Below are 23162 nucleotides of genomic sequence, written 5' to 3' on the forward strand. Positions count from 1 at the left end.
CATTTTAAGAACGGGCGATTAAATTAGTTCAATCATAATATTTGTCATTTTATTTATATATATATACCCCTATATTTAATAATTTTTTATTAAATTTTGAATTTAATGATTGAGTTTTTCAATAGAAAATAATATGTTAGAATATGTTTGAATTAATTTATATTATTTTATATTTATGTTTAACTAAATATTTAATAATTTCATCCCTTCCACCATATAAAAAAAATAGTAATTCTATATATATTAATTATTGGCATAAATTATATTATAATAGTATTATAAGAAAATTAATAAAAAGATCATTTTAAAAAATAGAAATATGACTATTATTTTGAAAACGCATCCGTTTTGAAAAGTGAAATTATTTTTTTAGGACGGAGGAATATTATTTCTATCAATCAATTTTAAGGTAAGTTCAATACTATTGCAAAAGGTTCTTTCAAAAAAACATTATTGTAAAAGGAGAGAAAGTAATAAAATTGAAATTAAAAACTACAAAAAAAAAATTGTTAGCATGTCACGTAGTTCTGATTTATGCGTAACAAAAGCTTGATGGACTAAAATGTAATTTACACTTTATCAACAATATTTATTTACAAGAAATTAATGCGTTTAAGAGCACAGGATAGCCTTCTACCAACCCATCACTATAGATCGACGGGTATTCTTCGATCCACGTGCCCCTTCAAGTTTTTTCATTGCCACTGACATATTTATTTTTTTTTGATTTTTTTTTTCGTTTTTCTCTCTGTGGGTCTTTCTTTCTCTCTCAGATTCTCTCTGCAAGCAAAAAAGAATTCTCAATTTCTAGGGTTTTTCATCCCAATTTCAGAGGCCGAATTCTCCAATTCGCTTAACGCTTCCTATTTCTTTACAGGTGAATTACGTTATGCTTTAATTTTAGCTTGCAGTTACTCATTTAGTTCATCGTTTCATTATTGCTGCTATAGTTCTTTCGTATCTTTTCATTTATCTTTGTAATATTTAGTTGCATCTTCAGACGCTAAACCGCTGAGAAAGCTCTAAACAAGAAAGAGTATTTAGGAAAGTGATATATCAGTCCTTTTTTTTTCATTGGTTATAGGGTTCTAAAGTATTATTCAGGGTTCCATTTGTCGTGCAATATTGCTGGTGTTCCTTTAATTTTTACTTTCACTTTTCCTAAAATAATGAAAAGTTTCAATAGCAAGGAGTTCTCTTGTTAATTTATGAGGAGAAGACACTTTGTTTTCTTTATGTGAATATTTTTGTTATTGTAAAGTTTGTTCCTAGTACGGCTGGCTCTTTATCTTTCAATCCCTGAGAAGAACGGGGATAGAGACAGCGGGGAGTATTCATGCACTGTTGGCTGTAGAGTTTTAGTAGGCACTTATTTTGGGTTGCAGGAGGATTAGGTGGAAGAAGTTCTCGTGCTCAGGTGACTGTTCTAACAACAGATGGGTTCGTGGGTTTTAAGTCTAGTGAAGGGTTGCTGAGCCAAAAAGTAGTAAATTGAAAAAGCAATCAACTAATGAGTTTGGTGTTCATAATTATGTACTAGTGAGGATGGGCCTCGAGGATTAATGGAAGAATTAGTGGATTTATTGCATTTCCATGGATAAGTTATCTGTTCTAGCTGTTGGGTATCTTCATGTTATTTTTTCTTGGATTGCAAAGATAAGATGAAATGTCTTCTACTCTTCTGTTTCGTTTATCCTTATCTTGGGAGGTCCTACCTGAATAAGATGTTGGAAGAGTCATTGATGCCAGTTCCATTGACAGTTTCTAGGTTGACAAAGTGCATGAAGTAGTAGTTAGAGTTTGTTTTGAAGGTGACTTGTTTCTTTCTAGGTTGAGTTTATTTGACTTGTGGGGGACATGATCCGGACAGTAAGATGTGTTTTTCAGAGTTTGCTCGAAGTTGGGACATTTTTGGTGGAAAATGAGTTAGGGCATGTTCAAAGAGATTTATTATGTATTCATATATTGTTTTTGAGTCGTGGTTGAAGCGACATTAGCATTATTTCCATAAATTATCCACCCTAGGTAGATTGTTGGCTCCACAACATGGATGAATTGGGAAATATCAGCAAGGTTTAAAGCCTAAGCTCTATGCTATTATAGTAGTAGTAGCCCATTCAAGTGCTTATATTAATTTTTCAATTGTCAAAATCTTTTTCATATGAGGTAGTAGTATTATTTTTCCCCACTTAACTTTACAGTGTCATTACTGGTCTTGTTGTTGCGTAGATGTTTAATATGGGTAATTCATTATCTAATTTGTTGACAATATCATATATATTCTTACCACACAGTTTTGGCTAGTTTTGATATTTATCATGCTCGAAACTGCCTATTGTTCCATGTAATCCAAAATTGAATATATACTTCTAATCTAATATTATGAATTTAAAATTTTGGGCCTTGTGGACACTGATGCATTCTATCCATGTTGTTATTAAGCAGCTTGGCATGGCAAAGAAAGAAAAAAGAAGAAGATATTAGTATATTGGCTTTGATTTGTGGCTATGAAGGTTATGAATATGGTTGATGAATGGTGTTTAATTATGTTAGAAATGAATCTTGCATCAACAGTTTGCTATTTTAGTAACAAAGCCTGCAAAGCGGACATGGTGATTTAAGTCAAAAGAAAGTAATATCCATTTCACTTTCAAAAGATAACATGTTAAATTAAACTTTTGGTTTGTGTGGCCATTAATTTTGTTTGCGGAACAAATGGAGGGTTAAGTCTCAACTTTTCTTCTCTTCTTTTTGTGTTAGTTTGTGGCCATTCTTCACCCTTTCTCATATTCCAAGCTTTTCATAAGCTTTCTAGGAATTGTATTATGGTTCATATTTAGAGAATATTATATTCATGCAAAATTCCAGGTAAGGGGTTTTTTCTAGTGGAGGAGTTGCATAGGACAGCTCAGAGGTGGCTATTTAGAGTAGATTTTAGGTTTATTAAGAAGATTGAATGAGTTGAAATTTAGGTCGAGTGTTGGACAACTGGGTTTGTACAAGACTTGGTTTGAGAAGTGAATGCAATTTGCAAGTCCTTGGGCAGTTCTAATCATGGGGTTTATTCTACTTTCTACTTTTGTATTTCTGAAAAATAATATCTGTATGTTCATGTATTTTGGCATTTTGTTGAACTGCATAATTTCTTTTTCATTTTTCTCTAGTCCTTTTCACATTCTTTCCTGACCTGTTTGTGAGTTGGGCACGTTATTTTTCAGTGCAATAATGTCAAGCTTTTAGCTAGCTTTGTCATTCTTTTAGCTAGCTTAGGCACTTTGGGAGTTCTCCCTTCTTAGTTTTCATGTCACATTATTGCTCATGTTATGTGTATTTTTAATGTCCATTTGGTGTGCTTGTGATCTAGACCATGTTAATTAGCTGCCTAATTGTATTTTGCCTCGGGGTTTATTTTATTTTATTATTGATTTATGTAAATTGTTTAATAGTTAGTAATGTGAAACTTGGAAGCAACGTTCTTTTACTTTTATCTTTTGTCTCTTTCTCTCCCCTCTGGCAAGAAATCATAATTTTGATTTTTGAAACAATCAATCCCTTTGGCGTGCTTGTGATGTAGACCATGTGAATTAGCTGCCTAATTGTATTTTGCCTCGAGTTTTATTTTATTTTGATTTGTGTAAAATGTTAGTAGTTAGTAATGCTGAAACTCGGAAATAACTTTCTTTTACTTTTATCTTTTGTATTCTTGACTCCCCTGGCAAGAAATCATAATTTTGATTTTTGAAACAATCAATGCATATTTAAGTCAGTACTATAGTATTAACGTTGCTAAATCCCTTTTAGCGGTGCATGTATATTCCTCCTTAATTCTTTTTCTTCTTGTCATTTATCAGGAATTCTTACAATTGGAGACAAAATTAAGGGCTTAAGATGGTACTTCATTGCCTGGGGTAAATATTCAATGTTTTTGCAGTTTGGAGACTGTTAACCAAGGATCTCTCTCTACATTGCCATCCCTACTATTTGAGCTAAAGCCCAGATGGCTATATCTTGCTAGTATTATTGACTTTGTGGAAATTTTTCTCTCTTAGGTAACTCTATAGATAGTGGAGGGAAGGGGAAAGTGTGGAAGGGTGGGACCTTACTCATATAAGGTAAGAGTGGAATATGGGTTCTTTGACTATGATTTACATATATAAGATTATTATCATAACCCTAGCAATGTATTTGATGTGTAATATCCTATAAATTTCATGTTTTCATTATCTATCTACACACTGCAATTAATCTTTGCTAGTTTCTCAGTATTAAAGTAAAGGTTCCACTCTTTATTTTTGCATATATGTTAGTATTTGGTTTACTTACAATGCACCTGATGGCCAATAATACGTTAATTCTTGGTTTTTGCATATCACCATTTTATCTACAAACTGGCCTTACAATCTAGCCACGTATCTACAAACTATGTTTGAAAGATGGAAAATAAGCGGGGAAGAAGTAATAGGTCTAGAATAAGAGGTGAAAATGGTATTTCTTTTGTTTGAATTATAGTAGGAAAATAAGAGAGGGTGGAAAAAAAAAAGTATTTTACTTTGGGCCCATAGTTGTGAAAAAAGCACGCCTTAACTCAAGATGCGGGTCCTGGAGCCTCAGGAGCAGAAAGGCGTGCCTCTGGAAAAAAGCCCTTGCTGAGGCACAAGCATAAGGCACAAAAAAGTGGGACATTTGTTATTTTATGCCCCCAACAGATCTTGGAGTTTTGCAGTCCGACTATATTTATATAGATTTCTATTAATGAGAAAAAAACTAAAAAAAGAAATAGAAGATATCGATAGATATACAAAGGAAAAAAGTAGCTCGACTCTCTTTCAAGCTCCTCTACACCATTTCTTCACAACTAAAGAAAGCCCCCAATTAGATGATTTAAATCCATTAAAGTCTTCACAAAGAAGTCTCTCCAATTTAGCAATTGATTAACATAAAGGAAAGATGTCTCTCAACTATTCTTTTAATTTTTTCTTGATTTCCCTTTCTCTCCCCTTCTCGCTCTATTTGATTTAACAATCTGCTTCTACTCCCTTCTCATTCTAGTCTAATAGCTTCAATTATGAGCAGTTATGCTGCTGAATTTTTTGCTGATTTGTGCTGCTGAAATAATGATTTATATAAAGCTATGGTTATAGTTCTTAACATCTTTTTATGCATTTACTTTCAATTATATTTAGATATTTTAAGTATTAAATAGTGTGATTTAACATTTTATATGTTTTATATTATTAATATGAATGTTTTGTTCAACTTTGGAATTATTTTATATTTTTTCTTTATTTTTGCACCTCACCTCGCTTAGGCATGCGCCTTGCGCATTCCGCATAGGCTCCAAGACCCCCTTTGTGTCTTAGTGCTTTGCGCCTTTAACAACTATGTTTGGGCCCGCGCAAATTTGTACTTTTAATTTGGAGAGAAAATTGAAACAAAGTGGTAATAGATGAATATGATGGAATGTCCCTTTTATTTTCCTTCCAATCCAAACAAGACGAATGAAATAAAATAAAAATGCAGACATGTTCATGTTTTCTTTCATTGCAAATTTATTTCTCAAACAATGTGCTTGGGCTTTCTCTATTTGCTTAATTGGAGCTTGAAGTTGATTTAATAAATCCTTATTGAGTTGGCATTGATGCAAGGGTCTTTTGCTGGAACTAATGTGCAATAGCATGTTTATTATTGGAAGCTTATGGAAATTCTTCAATTTTTTAAGGCATCTTTGAGAAGGCTATTATATGCTTGTAAAATTTGATGAAACTAAATAATGTAAGAAGGGAAAATGTGAGGTTTAATTTGGGAAAATAAAGTGAGAAAATTTAGAGAATCAATAATTTTTGAAGACGCTTTTTATGGAGAAATGCTTCTCGTCTTCAACAATGTGTTTCTCTTTCTGTTTTAATAAAATTGTCTAATCAACCTATTTAGGAGTTCATGACATGATAAAATATAAATTTGTAAAATGAAACACAGCAAGAGACAGAATTGGAAACTTTTTTCTCTGGACTGCAGAAAATCTCCTTCCATTGCAGCTTCAAGACATGATAAATCAATTTTGACCCTGTATTTTTGCAATGAAACATCATTTTCTTGCTTTTCCTGGAGTAATTGCAAAAATATTTTCATCTTGCAGAAAATTTGGAAATTTTTTCAAAAGCTCTCACAAAAGCAGCATAAGCGATAATGTAATGTAATTATAAACTAGAGACACTTTTTTTTAATACATTTTATTTTTATTTTTTGGTGATGAGGAAACTAGTTACTGTATGGGAGCTTGGTATTTGTGATGAAGCAGTGTTTCTCACTCTATTCCCCTCCTTTTCAAACAAATTAATACCCTTGTATTTGCAAGGCATTTTGTTGGTCCATCAAGATGTTTAAGATTATCTAGATGTTTCAAGCATTTTCCCTGAAATAGGTATTCCCAAATTTCTTGTAGTGTCTTTTTTTCTTTTAGGATTCAACATGGCATTGTTCTTTTTGAATTTCTTGTAGTTGTGTTATTTCTTAATTTGCATCCTCTATTTCTCCAACAGTTTGATTTGGTGATTCATGAGCTTGATACTTATATAGTTAGCAACTTTGGATATCTCCATTATTTTTAAATATGAGTGTGAACATGGTAAATAGGCATGACAACGGTTCTAGAATTGCTGGTTTCGGTTTCAAAACTGTCGATTCCAATCATAAGAAAGGTGAAACTGAAACCGGACCGCTTTTAGGCGGTTTTAAGATGTTTTGGAAATGCCGATTTCGGAAAAGTAGTTTTTAAGACGTTTTGAAAATTCCGATTTCATTTTGAAACCAAAATTAGATAATTTATTTCAAGCTTTTTGAATTTCTTTTTTAGATTTGTAGCTTTAATAAATAATAATACAAAAAATTACTATTGAAAAAAACTAAACCAATTTAATAAAAATTCTTAAAGTTTATTTTTAAAAATTATAATGAAACAAAAAATGAGTTGTGAGTGCCTTTAAAGACATGTTTTTCACGGTTTGAAACAGGGACCGTGGGTTTTAAACTAAAACTGCCAGTTCTGGATTCAAAATATGAAGAACCGGAACCGAATCTTAAGTATACAGTTTTAACTATGGTTTGGGACCAGGAACCGTCGACCATGGTTTAGTGTCAGTTTTGACCAGCTCAGTTTCGATTTGGTTCCGGTTTGGAACCGAACTGTGGTCATCCCTTCTACTAAAGTCCATCCCTTTTATTTCATAAGTGATAGTTTTTACCTGCTCTTAATTCTGCCTTTTCATTGTTCAAAATTCGAAAGCATCTGTTTGACTAAAACAATGTTTTCTTTTCCTTGTGTCCTAATTGTAGGATTATTGCAGGATATGTGAAAACTTTTGAAGCAGCAGGATGAGCAATGATGTTTTTGATGTACAGATATTAAATGAGAAGTTGTCAAAACTCAATAACTCACAACAGAGCATTGAATGTATCCTTCATTTTAAATCTCTGCATTGGGTTTCCTTACAGGTTTTTGTGATAGGGTCTTGTGCAAGGGGGAGACTGTGACATCTGGCATAATTAGGAAGTATTGCGTTAATTTATGTTGGGTTTTATTTATTGTTTATACGTACTCCTTGTTCATACTTCTCTATTAATAAAATATTTACAAAAGAAAATTGTATTTTCTTTTGAGATGCTAACGATCTTTATCTTGCAATGCTAGGTTTCTTCACAGTTTTGTCCCTGGAAATTGTTGTTAATGCTAATGTTAGTCATATGTGTTCATGTTCCTTATCTCTTGGCATATCTTTACTGTTAGTTTGTCATATGATTAAGCATGATCAGTATCTGGAGAAGAGATTCAAAAATTTTATTTACAAAAAACGAAGAGTACCTTTAGCTAAGAAAATGAACTCTTCTATAATTTCTTTATAGTTGATTCTTAGTTGTTAAATCCCTAGCTTTCTTCTTTAATCTTAAATTTTTGCTCGTGTCAGGTGTTGGTTCCAATTTTATCACATGATTTTCCTTTAACTAAACCGATGAGTCCCAAGTCCTTAATCAGCTCTTTGTTCTTGAAGTTTTCAGTTTTAGGATGCATCTGTTGCTTTCACTTTAATCTTAGAATGGATGACAGACACTGGATGGAAAGCACTAAGCAATATCCAGATGGCTGTAGGCTAAGAAGACAAGCTTGATTGTACTTGGATAAGAGCTGTTTGGTAATTTAGCTTAAGAGCTTGATAGTGCTTGGTTTTGCTTGTAACTACTTTGTAGAGACAAGCCTGGCTTCAGGCTTGGTTAATCCAGAGTGAATTTGGACTTTTTTCTTTCCCAGTCTTATTTTCATATGGCTAATAAAGGTGGCCATAATAAAATGCAATTTTATTGTTGGTGGTGTCCTACTAGTTTGAGGCCGCTACTGTTTATTAGGTTGTAATACAATGTATTTATGGTTGATTAAGCTTTTCATTAATACCCTGGTAACTGTTGTATTCATGGCTTGTTTTTTTCTTTTTCTTTTTTTGGTTTCTTTATCTTGAGTGCCTTATGCGAAGTTTATTTTTCCTACTCTTCCTACAATTTGCTTTTTTTTTTTTTTTTTTTTTTTGTTTAGAATTACAACCTGCATGTTCTTAAATACTATTTCTTAATTACTTTTTATCCATGATATCTAAATTAGTATTGCAACTGAAGAGAATTGAGCAATTATCCGGACTATCAAGAACAATAATGTGTCTTATACCTGTGATTATGAGTATCATGACCTATGAAATACACTTACAAACGGTGTGCACCTGGTCATCCAGTCAGTCTATCTTTTCTTTTCATATTCATGTGTTTGTGTAATTTGATTTTATATGTTATGTTTTCCTTCAATCGTTGGATTAGCTTTATCACGCTGGTGTATCTTGCACCGGAAGAAAGCAAGGCAGATTGTTGAAACATGGGATAAATTGTTCGACTCTTCCCAGAGAGAGCAGCGTGTCTCTTTTCTATATTTGGCTAATGACATCTTGCAAAATAGCAGGCGGAAGGGTAGTGAATTTGTGAATGAATTCTGGAAAGTTCTTCCTGGATCCCTTAAACAAGTTTATGAAAATGGGGATGAACATGGGAAGAAAGTGGTGACTAGACTGGTAAGTGCTTAATTATTTAATTTGTTTCTTAGTCCTTGTTTTGCTCTACTTTTTTTCTCTTGGTAATGTCTATTTTCTTGTCAAAAAAAGGAATTCCCAGTCATTTGTGATCAAGTCATGTAATATTTACTTGCCATATTTGTTCCCAGGCCCTGAATAGTTGTTTCTTTGTTTTCCACTTTAAGATTTGATTCAGGGGAAGAGTTATAAGTGTGTGTATGTGCAATTACTAGGCAATAGTTGTGAGAACAAGAAATGGTAATTGCATATCAAGCGTGAACTTTACTTGCTTTGCAATATAATTTTGTCATTTCTTTAAGAATTTTTTTTGTATTCTATAATTTGTGAACTTCATTGTGCTTTATGGTTAATATATTGTAAGATGAGATATTATATGCCTGTTTGTGGAGTTCATCATAATCAAGAATTTAACTTATGAATTATTATGTTCTCTGCTGTTGAAGAGTTTTTATTGGTTTCATGAGCAAACAATTCCATTGTTTGTTGGGATAGTATGTGCCTGTCTCCAAAGCCTATCAAAATCAAGCAATTGACTTGTGTGACAAACTTGCTGTATTTCAATGGAATTTTGATAGAAAATTTGCTTGTCTATTCCCACAAGCTGATTGGGTTTAAATAGACTGAAGTATCCACAAATTTGGGAATAAATTCCTAAATTACAGCCCTAATTGATGCCCATTGTCTTCTAATTATGGCTGGCAATTACAGCCTTAATTGGCTCTCTAATTGATGCCTAATATCTCTCCTAATTGATGCCCATTGTCTCCTAATATGGTTGACATTTACAGCCTGAATTAGCTCCCTAATTGATGCCTAATTTATCTCCTAATTGATGGTTATTTACAGCTATCTTACAACAGTATAGTCAATTAATTATAATAGTATACTAACATTATACTAACATCCCCCCTCAAATTGATGCTGGGCGATCAAGAAGCATCAATTTGCCAACGAGAAATTGATGACGCTGTCTTGTCATAGATTTAGTGAATACATCAGCAATTTGAAGAGCAGTGGAGACATGTGGAAGAGAAATGACACCTGTATCTACTGCCTCTCGAATAGAATGACAGTCGACTTCGATATGTTTGGTACGTTCATGAAAAACTGGATTTGTAGCAATTTGTATGGCACTAGTGTTGTCAGCATGCAGAGGAGTAGAATGAGGCTGAGGAAATCCAATTTCAGCAAGTAACCCACGTAACCAAACAATCTCTGAGCAAGCAGCGGACATAGCCCGATATTCAGACTCAGTAGAAGATTTTGAAACACGGTCTTGTTTCTTACTTTTCCAAGATATCAAAGAATCGCCAAGAAACATACACCAACCAGTTATAGAGCGACGAGTGTCTGGACAACCGGCCCAATCAGCATCACTGTAAGCAACAAGGCATACGGGAGAGCCAGTAGGAAAGAATAAACCCCGAGAAGATGTGCCAAGAAGATAGCGAATGATTCGACGAACTGCTACCAGATGTAAGTGACGCGGAGTACTCATGAATTGACTGACTTGCTGAACTGCAAAAGAAATATCGGGCCGTGTAATAGTCAGATAATTCAAACTGCCAACTAATTGCCGATAAAGAGATGGATCAGGAAGAAGATCTCCGTTTTGACTATGATACTTGACGTTTAATTCCAAAGGAGTATCAACTGGGGATGAATCTTGAAGGCCTGCTAAAGTAATCAAATCTGTAGTATATTTGTGTTGATGCAAAAATATTCCAGAACAATCATAGTGAACTTCCAGCCCTAAGAAATATGTAAGTGGACCAAGATCCTTCATATTAAAAGAAGTTTGAAGAGATTGTTGAAGAGTGAGGATCGTTGATGTGTTAGTGCCAGTGATAATAATGTCATCTACATAAACAAGGAGTAGAACAAAACCAGCAGAACTCTTGTGAAGAAACAAAGAGGAGTCATATTTACTTTGCACAAATGAAAACTGAAGTAAGGTAGACCGAAACTTGTCAAACCAGGCACGTGGAGCTTGTTTTAGTCCATACAGAGACCTTTTTAACTTACACACATGTGTTGAAGATGAGGAAGGCAAACCCAATGGAAGTGTCATATAAATATCTTCTTTAAGATCACCATGAAGAAAAGCATTTTTGACATCCATTTGATGAAGAGGCCAACCTTGAGAAGCAGCGACTGCAATAATAGTACGGACGGTAGTCATCTTTGCAACTGGAGCAAAGGTCTCCTCATAGTCCACTCCGTACTTTTGCTTATTGCCAAGGGCAACCAATCGAGCTTTATATCGATCCAAGGTTCCATCAGAACGAAGCTTGACTGAATAAACCCATTTACATCCAATGGGCTTAACATTTGGAGGGCAAGGAAGAATTTCCCATGTATGATTGTCGTGAAGAGCTTGAAGTTCGTCCTGCATGGCTTTTTGCCAACATTCATTCTTGGAGGCTTGTGAGTAACAAGATGGAATAGAAATATCAGATAAAGTGGCAGAATATCCAGCAGGATTATCAGAAAAACCATACCGTCTTGGAGGTCGGGATACTCTGGTAGAGCGACGCAGAGTAGATTCAGGAGAATCAGACACAGATGAGGGATCAGTCTCAGGAAGAGGCATAGTTGGTTGACGTCTTCCATACACAAATCCAGGCTTAAACCGATTAGGAACAATTGGTAAATCCTCAAAAATTGGAAGAATGGGAGAAGTAGAAGAAGACTTAGCAAGATTAGGAAAGAAATATTGATGCTCAAAGAAAATAACATTTCGAGAAACACGAAATTTGTTAGAAGTGGAATCATAGCAAACAAAACCCTTTTGAGAAGAATTATAACCCATAAATGCACATTTAACAGATTGAGCTGAAAGTTTATGACGTTCATGAGAAGGTAGATGAACAAAACAAACACAACCAAATGTGTGTAAATCATGATAATTAGGATATTGATGATACAAACGAAAATATGGGGAGTCAAGACTTAATACCTGAGAAGGCATTCTATTAATTAGATAAGTTGCAGTAGATAAGGCTTCAACCCAAAACTTAGATGGAACTGAAGATCCAATTAACAAAGTTCGAGTTACATCCAAAAGATGACGATTTTTACGCTCAGCAACTCCATTTTGTTGTGGTGTATAAGGACATGAACGTTGTGAGACAATTCCTTTCTCACGAAGAAAATTCTGAAATTCATGAGACATATATTCTCCTCCAGAATCAGATCGTAATACTTTAATACAAGTAGAAAACTGAGTCTCAACATAGGCTAAAAAGGTCTTGAAAACAGAATATACATCAGATTTAGAATGAAGGAAGTATACCCATGTATATCTACTGTAATCATCAATAAATGTCACAAAGTACTTGTATTGAGCATGAGAAACAACGGGCGTAATGCCCCAGACATCACTATGAATTATATCAAAACATTGGACAGCACGACTACCATTAGAAGGAAAAGGAAGAGTTTTGCTTTTACCGAGTCTACATGTGGAACAATCAAAAGGAACCTTAGCAAGGAATTCTTTATTGCCCAAGAAACCAGAATTTGATAAATGAGACAAAATAACAGGATTAGGATGACCTAAACGTCTATGCCATAGTTCACTTTTACTAATAACTGTAGTACAAAATGAAGAGATACGAGGAACGGAAAATAGTAATGGAAATAGTCTCCCAACTTTAGGCCCCTTCGCGATTACTGTCCCCGATGCCTGATCCTGCACAAGACAACCATTACGAGAGAAATGCACATCATAATTGTTATCTACTAACTGACCAACCGAAAGAAGCTTAGTTGAGAGCTTTGGAGATATAAAAACATTGTTGAAACATGGTCTAAGATCTCCAATCTCAGTAATAGGTATTGTACTACCATTTGCAATCTGAATTTCAGTTGAACCATGATATTTGCGAACATTCGTAAGCATGTTAGATGTGTTTGTCATATGATTTGAGGCAGCAGAATCAACAAGCCAAAGTTGAGAGGAGGAGGAGGAGGTATCGTTACCTTGTAGTCCTAAGGCGGAGAAGGCTGAAATAATCATTTGTTGCACCATTTCTGGAGTAAGAATCACAGGTTCAGCAGCTGAAGAGGGAGTTGTAAAAACTGTTGGAGCAGCAAAATGAGTGAGATTATTTGGTGCAATTGGGGCAGCATTCGATTTTCGATTTTGAGGCCGTGTCGGACACTCCTTTATGACATGTCCTGACTGTTTGCAATAATTACAGAACTTCTTTCCACAATTGGCAGCAATATGGCCATAATTTTTGCAGTTATAACATTGAATTCTACTCATATCCCGGCCCTTTCCTCTTCCTTGGGCAGCAAAAGCAACCTTGACAGTATTTTCTTGTTGGAGAGAGTTCTGAATGAGAAAACGTTGTTCTTCGCGAAGTAATTCGCCAAAACAAATATCTAAAGAAGGTGAAGGAACACGACTCATTAAATTTGAGCGAAGTGTCTCAAATTCAGACCTCAACTTCATTAAGAATTGATCTCTTTTGCTTTGCTCATGAATTTCTTGAAGTACAGGGAGTGATTCTGCAGGCACTTTAGCATAAATAGTGTCAGTAAACTCAGCCCATAAATTCTGAAAACCAGAATAATATTCCTGAATGGAGAGATTTCCTTGGGAATAATTAGCAATATCGCTCTCCAATTGAAAACGTCTTGCAGCATTGTCTTGATCATAGACCTTTTTCAAGTAATCCCACATGGCTTTTGCAGTTTTAGAAGACCTCAGATTAGAAGCAATAAGAGGGTCAACTGACCCCAGAATCCATGTCATTACTCTTGCATCTCTAACTTTCCAATGAAGCAACTCCTTAGCATCTTTAGGAGCTGGATCACTTCCATCTATATGGCCCAACAGTTCTTTTCCTGTAACAAAGAGCTGGAACTGAAATTCCCATGAAGAGTAATTTTTTCCGGTGAAACGAACATGAAAACTCTCAACTGTGTTTGATGTGGCCATCTCAAATAGCACAAGGAGACCAGAAATACAAAATTAGGAATAACACAACCAGGAGCAGGTCTACTAGAAGAAGTAACAGACCCACCAAGATGAAAATCCTACAGCCAGAAAGTTGCAGAAAAATGTCCACCAGAATCTCTTCCAAATGAAGAGAACCTCCAAATAGAAATTCAGAATTTCTATGACCGAGAGTTCATCAAAGATATGAACTAAACAAAGAAAGCAGAAACAGAAACTGCAGAATTAAAGATAGCAGAATCTGCACTTTGTTCTTCAAAAAACAAAGCTGAAACTCATAAAAGAACAGCTCTAAAATTGCCTAATTAGGCTCTGATACCATGACAAACTTGCTGTATTTCAATGGAATTTTGATAGAAAATTTGCTTGTCTATTCCCACAAGCTGATTGGGTTTAAATAGACTGAAGTATCCACAAATTTGGGAATAAATTCCTAAATTACAGCCCTAATTGATGCCCATTGCCTTCTAATTATGGCTGGCAATTACAGCCTTAATTGGCTCTCTAATTGATGCCTAATATCTCTCCTAATTGATGCCCATTGTCTCCTAATATGGTTGACATTTACAGCCTGAATTAGCTCCCTAATTGATGCCTAATTTATCTCCTAATTGATGGTTATTTACAGCTATCTTACAACAATATAGTCAATTAATTATAATAGTATACTAACATTATACTAACATTGTGAATTTTTATTTTGTTTGGTTGCACGTGGAAAAAATTTTCAAGATTTTTTGATCATGTTCCTTATATGTTTCTGTTCCTGAGCCACCACACTTGTTTTTAGCCCATCTGTCCCTTCTTCATAATTCACATTGATAGAAGTGTTTGAAAAATGGACTCCAGCCTCTTCTTTCACCTTTGTTTACATGGGATTCTAACATGAAATTTGAGTCTGGCTTTACAAGAATTGTGTTTGTATTGTTTGTCTTTTAGGATGTTAAGTATCATAGTAATTAAAGGCACAAGGCGCACTGATGGTGCTAGCCATTGGGCCTAGGCGTGCGCCAGACTGAGGGGAAGCACAAATATAATAAATATATAATAACTTCAAAATTGAACAAAAAATCCTCATTAATAATATTAATATAAAACATATAAAATCTTAAATCAAACCATTTAATACTTGGGGCATTGTTTTTGGGGGGTGATTTGGGGTGATTTAAGATTTTATATGTTTTATATTATAATGAGAATTTTTTATGATCTTTTTGGGGCAACCCTGTGATGTATTCATTACTTCATTTTGGTTTGTGTTGGACTAGTAACAATTTTGATCCTAAAGTGATACTTTTAATTGAATTATTTTGTTCATGAAATCCTACAAATAATTGGTACCTGTTGCTTATAACTAGGAACTAATTGTGGGGGTAAATTATTTCTCCATCAATATGCTTTATCCTTTGCAGTGAGTACAACACCTGCAGATAGCAATGTCAATTTGTTGGAATGTGTTAATGCATGTTTTGCTTATTCAATTTCATAGAGAAATATGTCTGCAACTTTGGTGTTTTCTGTGGCAGTGGTAGAGTGGCTGTAGTCTGGAGTATCCAATTTCTTAGGCATATTACATGGTCTCATAGATTTATTGGATTTTCTTTTCTGAATTTCTTTCAGTTTAGAGAGCCTGATTGAAAGGAATGCATTTTTCTGTCTTGAGTTGATTTCTTGTCTTATATTTGAATTATTATCAGGTTGACATATGGGAGGAAAGAAAAGTTTTTGGTTCTCGTGGCCAGGGTCTTAAAGATGAAATGCTTGGTAAGAATCCTCCTCCTCTGTTAGCAAGCAACGGAAAGAGCTCAAATTCTATCAAGATAATGAAAAGGGATGCACACACAGTAAGAATTGTAAGCATTTAGCTTCTCCGTGGTAACATATGTGTTCTTGTGTTTTCGTGTTTCACCCTTTTATTTTGTTTATATTTATATTGATCATGGATATATCTTGCTTGGTCATCTTAACTAAGAAATTGGCTGTTGGAGGTCTACCAGAGAAGATTCTAACTGCATTTCAATCAGTAACTGATGAACATCTTGATGAAGAAGCTGCTTTAAACGAGTCTACTGCTGCTCTTTCTCAAGTTGGTAAAATTAGGGAAGAAATGGAAAATGGTTCAACTCAAGGTAAGAATGCTGCTTCAGGTTTCCTTTGAGAAATCAGAATAAGGCATCTGATGCTAAATCCTTCTGCCTAGATTAGTTAAATTACATGCTAAAAGAGTTTTGATGTCCACAATTGATTTGAGTTGCTATAGTTTTGCACAATCATGGAACTTTGAGTAGCTACTTTTGTGAGTTTATCTCTATCTATCTATCTTTTAAATTGCTATTCTAGGAGTCAGCTGTCTTGGTGTAAAATTGAGAGTTGTCTGTGTTGTTAAATGGGTCACTATTCACGCTGAAACAAGAAAGATCTAATACATGTCTGTGTTTGTGCTTTGTAGGCAGTGTCCAGAATCCAATGGCTTAAATTTCACAGTGTGACTTCTTTTTTTTTTTTTTTTTTTTTTTTTTTTTTTTTAATTTTTGCGGCTGATATTGATTCTGTTACTTAATTTGGCTTGACACTAGATCTTTAAATTTTTCCCTCTTGCTAACATTGTTGCATGGCTCATTAATGTGAAACCTCATTTCCTGATCTTTATGCGGCAAAATAAATACAGCTATTGTATAATCTCTGATGTAAAGTACCTATTTCAGCATTCTGATTTTTCATTAAAAGTTGCATTGGAGTGTAAATATGTGATTTTTGTCACGTTGACCAATGTGTCTGTTTAATTTCTCCCTTGACATTTAGCATTTCTTCATACCTAACAAGTAGATTCCATAGAGTTCTTAAATTCAACACTTCAATGATATATATTGTTTACCAGGAGGTCAATGAAACCTTGAGCTCGCAATGAAAAGTTAGGGGTATCCGTCCCTTTTCCCATCAGACCCCGTTACTCATTGGATGAAAGCTATGTTTGGATTGAGGGAAAATATGGGAGGAAATAAATAATTAAAGAAAACAATAAGGAAATGCTATTTTCCCTTCTTTGGAAAAAAAAAGTAAATAAGGAGGAAGGAAAATGCCAAAATTGGGGGGAAAATAGAAAAAAAAATATAATAATAAATTAGTGGAGGGAAAATAATTCTATTTTCCTCCTATACAAGGAAGGAAAGGGATGAAAAAAACATTTTTTCAAAATTTTCCTTCCCTCCTTATTTCCCTCGTTATTTTCTTTCCTTTTATATTCCAAACATAGTGGACATGTTTAAGTTTTGATGTCTGGGTTTTCTCATAGGGACTCGTCATAAATATTATTAAGAAGATAATGGTTCTGTTGTTTCGAGGACAAAATTAAGGTAATGCTGATTGTTGGTCCTTTTATCAAGAGATGGGGGAGATTTGGATGTTAAGCACTATCAATTATTTTATTATGTAGAATCAAACTATTATTCTTGGTTGGATGTCAATTTATTCCATGTAATCAGGATTATTGCCAGGTTAAGTTGTGCCTTTATTTGAAGCTATTGATATTCTACCTTGAAATATTTTATTTGTTAGTGATTTAATTTGGGGGATTTCTAGTTAGAAGTTCCATATTAGCTTTTGATAGCTGTCGGTCCTTGCTGGTGTACTGTATTATGGAATATAAAATAGTCTTGAACTTCTGTTTTCTACTTCATGTATATGTCTCCATATGATTAGTTTGGTATGTCATGTTTTGAAATATTAGGAAATCAGCAAGGCAGTTCATTTGTGGAGGAGTTACAAGTGCAGGAAAATGTTCTCCAGCAGTGTGTTGGGAAACTTGAAAGTGCTGAAGCAACCAGGGCTATGCTGATTTCCCAGCTCAAGGAAGCACTTCAGGACCAAGTACATTTTGTCATTATTCAAATTTCTTTTGACATTTTATGACTTGTTTTACTGTGATGCTGACTATTTTAACCTTCTCCAGGAATCAAAGCTGGACGTCATTCGTGCTAGGTTACAAGTAAGAGTTGCTTTCTACTCTCTTCGAAATTAGAGCTGCTTGAGATTGGCTAATGGTGCTTTGGATTTTGAAATACTTAGAATCATGACAATGTTGACTTGATATCTTGATCTACGGTAGATTGTTTGACCGTTTGAGGTAAGGAACGAACCATGTGCCCTTACAAAGTTCAACTAGAATGGTGGCATGACACCAATATAATGTTGGAAAATTTTTGTGCTGCTAAGGCAGTGTGTTTGATTATCTAGGAAATCAGTTACGTGTCATTTATAGAAATGAATAGTGCCAATTTGATTGTGTTGAAGGATAAGTCTTCTACATTCTAGTGAAATAAGTTGGTTATAGATGTTAGATAGTTGTACTTAAAAATTATCTTCATCTGTGGAGGTCAGTCTATTAGTATAAATGAAAATCGTATACAACAATAAAAAATATTCTTTAATTCTCAACTCAACTTATTTACAACATAATGTGCCAGAGCCATTTTGTGGCTAAATCGCTTCATCCACACAATCTAGCCCTCAGTCATCTCTGCACACTTGCATGATATGTCTTCTTCTGCTTCTTCAATTCCTACTCCTTAATCTACAATTCATCATTGTTTTTCAATTGAACTCTCCCTACAAACTATCTTCTATAGGAATCTCAATTTTTGGAACCTTTATGAATATATTGATGGTTGGCTATCCTCTCCACAAAAACTATTGCTTCCAGCTCTGAACTCAATTCTCAAATCCGTAACACTGTTTATATTTTTTGGTTTCAAAAGGACCAGTTGTTGATGGCTTAACTGTTGAGTTTGGGAAGTCTAAGCTCATATAAACTCCACATTAAAATCCTATACTTCCACTTTGAGATCCAAGTCAAGTACCATATTTTGTCTTGCATCTACGATCATAATATCCTGCCACTCTCTGCAGTTCTGGCGTTCCCAGATTGCAACTGGGAGAAGAAATGATTGGCGCTAATTCCAATTGATATGACCTTGAAAGAATCATATTTTAAAAGCTAGCCATTGATGTTGGAGAGCCCAAGTTCATATGACTCCACATGGAGATCCAATACTTCCAATGTGGGATCTAAATCAAGTCTCATTCCTTGTCTTGAAACTAGGATTATAACACCTACATATAACATGATTTTAAAATAAAATGACTTGAGCTAAATAATACTTCATAAAAGTTCAAAGTGGAAGAGGAACATGTAAAGATAAACATGATGAAATTCATATTCCACTTTGGTCTTAGAATTTGAATTTCTAAGGGATTGGGAATTATGAATGTAAGGAGCAAATGTGTTGGAGGCCATGGAGAAAGCTAGGAGTTAATTAAGGTTGCTTTGACTGAATGTTTTCTCGATAAGTACCAGGCTCAACCATTCTCCCATATAACTTGACCAAAGTCTCATAGTTCATGTTATGAAAAGGAGAAACCATTTTTTAGGAAATTTATGATGGACTTGGGTAGCCTGTTCATCAAGTAAGTGTAAGATTTCAGCAACTTCACTTTGCATGTTAAGTAATAGGCTGGTCAAGATTGGTTTCTCCTTGTTAGCTGGGTGAGTAATAAGTTTGAGTTTTCTGCAGGGATTCTTCAGCTTAGCTCATGGAACTTTGCACTTTTTTTTCTCTTTTTTCAAGCAGGGGACAGATAGGATGCAGCAATTACTCTATCCAACCGTTTTCTCTACTGACAAGGAAATCAGAACAATTATATTAGAAGGCCCAAGGATTTTAGAATTATGGTCTAGTATTTATCTAGGATTTATTTTAGATATTTGATTAAGTAAAGGTTTTGGAGTCGTTTGTATCTATAAGTACCTATCTTTGTGATTTTTTTTTCTAGTTTTCAGTCAATACAAGTATGGTAGGTTATGCTTTTATCAGAAATGGGTGATGCAATTCTAGCCCTTGAAAGACTGATTCTTTCTTGATGATTGAGTCTATATCCTGTTAATGTGATTCCAGTAGTTTATTTTCGTTTCCTTATTTTTTCCTTTATTTTAAAGAAATTCAGATGTGTCATATTGATTTTCAAGCTCAAATTCTTGGTTTATAAAACCCTAGTCCTGACTCCTAAAACTTAAAGCTTTCCCAAGCTTTCCTGCGTCAGTCTTACTTTATGCATGTAGAGAGTCGATGTATACTTGTGCTTTCCCATTAATGTGATATTTTTCATGATTTTTCAGGCTGCTCGAGTCCAGATTGAGCAAGCAGTCAGTCTGAGAAATAGGTTGACATCTTCCATTGTTCCTGGCCCCTTGACCACCATTACGATGCCCTCGGCGGATGCTGCCAAGGTTGTAGAACACAGCATAGCTCCAGTTCAGCCAACCAGTACTCCACCTCAGCCTCAACTTACACAACCTGTGGTTTCTTTTGCGCTGATGAAGACTACTGATGAGGATAGCAAGAAAGCCGCGGCTGCTGCTGTTGCTGCTAAGCTTGCTGCCTCTACATCCTCAGCACAGATGCTTACCTCTGTTCTTTCATCTCTTGTTGCTGAGGAAGCTGCCTCCTTGAATGGTGGCTTAAAATCAACTGGATTTACTACAGGCTTGACCATGTTTTCCCCAGAAAAAAGACCAAAACTTGATAAACCAATGCCAGCGGATGTTAACAATGCTGATATGGGTAACTCGGCCTATTTTACTCCTTTGCAACAGCAATCAGGGACAACTATGCCTCTTGTGCCACCATCTTCAAGTTTGCAATCGATGTCTCAATCAAACCAGATACAGACTTCATTTGGTGCTTTGCCACCATTGCCGCCGCCACCACCTATGTCTCCAGCTAACCCAGCAACAAATCAATATGTCCAGTCTACTGGCATGATGGTTGGTGTGCTGCCATATGGATATGGAGCTAATTCACTACCACCTCCACCATCATTACCGCCACATATTGCAATGGGATTGGCAAGGCCTGCTGCTCAGCAACCACAGCAGTCACAACCTCAGCAACCACAGCAGCAGCAGCAAACACCAGGAACAGGAGGATATTACAGGCCACCAGGTATTGGATTCTATGGGCAAAACCATCAACCAGCAACACCTCCTGTACCTCGGCAGTGAGTGTCTCCCTTTCAGAGTTAGTAGATGGAAAGGCTTCCGAAGTGGAGATTGGTTTTATGGTTGAAGCCATAAATAAACACCGAAAACTTTAGCTGTTAATGCCTCTTGGAAAATCATTGAGGCTGGAAGGTCCACTCTGAGCTTTGTGTTATTTTGTATATTAATAGAAAAGTAGGTGCATCTTCTAGACTTCCTTGGGATGCCCTTCTTCCTCCTAGTCAAATGTTTGATCTATTGAACATGAAATTTTCATAGATAGCTGTATCTTAATCTAACTGTTCATGTACCAGTAGCAATACATCATGCACACTGCATACTTATATGGAAGCCTTACAATGGATTCTGTAGTTTCCTATGAATTTGCATGTGGTGGGTCTTTAATTGTAGCTGCTTTCCTGCCTCGTTCGCTGTTTCCTGGAAATTGCTTCTGCTTTCTTTAATGTAGTTATGCTGCCTCTTCGCTTTGGACTAGGTTTTGAACTTACAAATTCACGGTTGTTTAGGCGACTGTGATGAACCCTAAAAACACCAAATAATTTTTGATTCCTTGGACTTGAAAAAGGTGCTTGTGGCTGTACGAATTCATATTTGTACAGGACATGTTTATGCCTGATACAATTGTTAATTGAGGGAATTGGTAATGATTGTTGGTTCAAAATTGAATTTCCTTGAACAAAAAAAAAAAAAAAAAGCTAGGTGTCGGTGCAGAGCAAGAAATTTCTAATTTTATCATGTTATTTTTAGGAACTCAAATACATTGTATAGATGCAGTATTTGTGTTTTTGTCTTTATATTTCAAAATCTTAAGACATAATTTTAATTATTTGCATGTGCTAATTGAATTCAATAATTAATAACCATATGATAAGTTTATTATATTAATGAAATACTCTTATTTTTTTCAAATTCAAAATTCAAACATAAGTTTATTGTATTGATAAAAAAAAAAAAACTCATCAATCTTTTTGATAATTAATAAAGTCATATAAGTTTTATGTTAAAGTGTTTAAGTTTTTTATACGCATATATATATATATATATATATATATATATATATATATATATATATATATATATATAAAAGAACAATGATTTTGAAAGTTTTTCCATTCATATTCACTTTGCAATTTGTAATAGCATAAGGAAAATCTAAATTTTTTATTAATGAATTGTTAAATTATATTATTAATTATAAGAAAAAATAAACTAAAAATTTGTATTATTTGAATTTTGAAATAATATAGCTTATATCATTAATATTTAATTAATTAAAAAAAATGTAATATTAGTAACAATATTGATATTAATATTAATTCAATTGATATCAAAATTGAAAAAGATAAAATTAAATAATAACTCAAAATATAATTTTTCGTGTCAACTTAATTCCATTCGTAATCACTTTATAAATTTCTAAAAGTACAAAAAACGATTTTAAAATTTTTATTAATGATAATAATTAACTTTATTATTCATTAGAAAAAATGGAAGTTTTTTATGCAAAGTTTATCATTCAAAATAATATTATTAATTATTTACTTAGTTATTGGAAAAAAATAAAGAACATTTAATATTATTAAATTAAAGAAAATTTAATACTATTAAATTAAAAAAGAAAACAATTTATTAATTTGATTTGATTTGATTTATTAGAAAAATAAACAAAAAAATCATTTAAATCTTGTTAATTTGATTTGAATTTGAGAAAAGTTATTAGTACATTTAGGTACAATGTGTTTCATTATGGTTTAGTAAACAATGAATTTCTTTTAATTGGAAAAAATTGATAAAAATTATTAATAACGAGTCAATCTTTTTAATGAGAATCAATTACTGAAAATTATATTTCTCAATTTGAAATCAATTTAAAAAAAAAGAGGAAATTTTTTTAATTAAAGAAGATGAAAAATATACAAAATAAAAATCAAATGCGGAAATCAGTAAATTATCTAATAATAACCATAAATATTTTTTCTTTTTTTAGTATAAATATAAACCGAGGAGGTAGATT

At 34.0% G+C, this 23162-nt stretch overlaps 1 protein-coding gene across 2 annotated transcripts; it reads left to right on the top strand.

Moving 5' to 3' along the window:
- The first annotated feature begins 720 nt into the window (after positions 1-720).
- On the top strand, positions 721-21510 carry LOC105632546 (uncharacterized). Of its 2 annotated transcripts, none has more exons than XM_012214947.4 (10): positions 721-877; positions 3852-3908; positions 4050-4112; positions 7333-7450; positions 8857-9104; positions 15792-15947; positions 16067-16223; positions 17822-17961; positions 18044-18079; positions 20267-21510. In XM_012214947.4, the coding sequence occupies exons 4-10, from the start codon at positions 7372-7374 to the stop codon at positions 21149-21151; spliced, it is 1701 nt and encodes a 566-aa protein (XP_012070337.1). In that variant the 5' UTR covers positions 721-877; positions 3852-3908; positions 4050-4112; positions 7333-7371; the 3' UTR covers positions 21152-21510. The 2 variants fall into 2 exon arrangements, with proteins under 2 accessions (XP_012070337.1, XP_012070339.1); XM_012214949.4 differs by having other exon boundaries at positions 7344-7450.
- Positions 21511-23162: the final 1652 nt, after the last annotated feature.

The sequence above is a fragment of the Jatropha curcas genome, chromosome 2, assembly GCF_041381405.1.
Source record: "Jatropha curcas cultivar XTBG-Jc1 chromosome 2, XTBG_Jcur_1.0, whole genome shotgun sequence".
In the NCBI taxonomy this organism is placed as follows: domain Eukaryota; kingdom Viridiplantae; phylum Streptophyta; class Magnoliopsida; order Malpighiales; family Euphorbiaceae; genus Jatropha; species Jatropha curcas.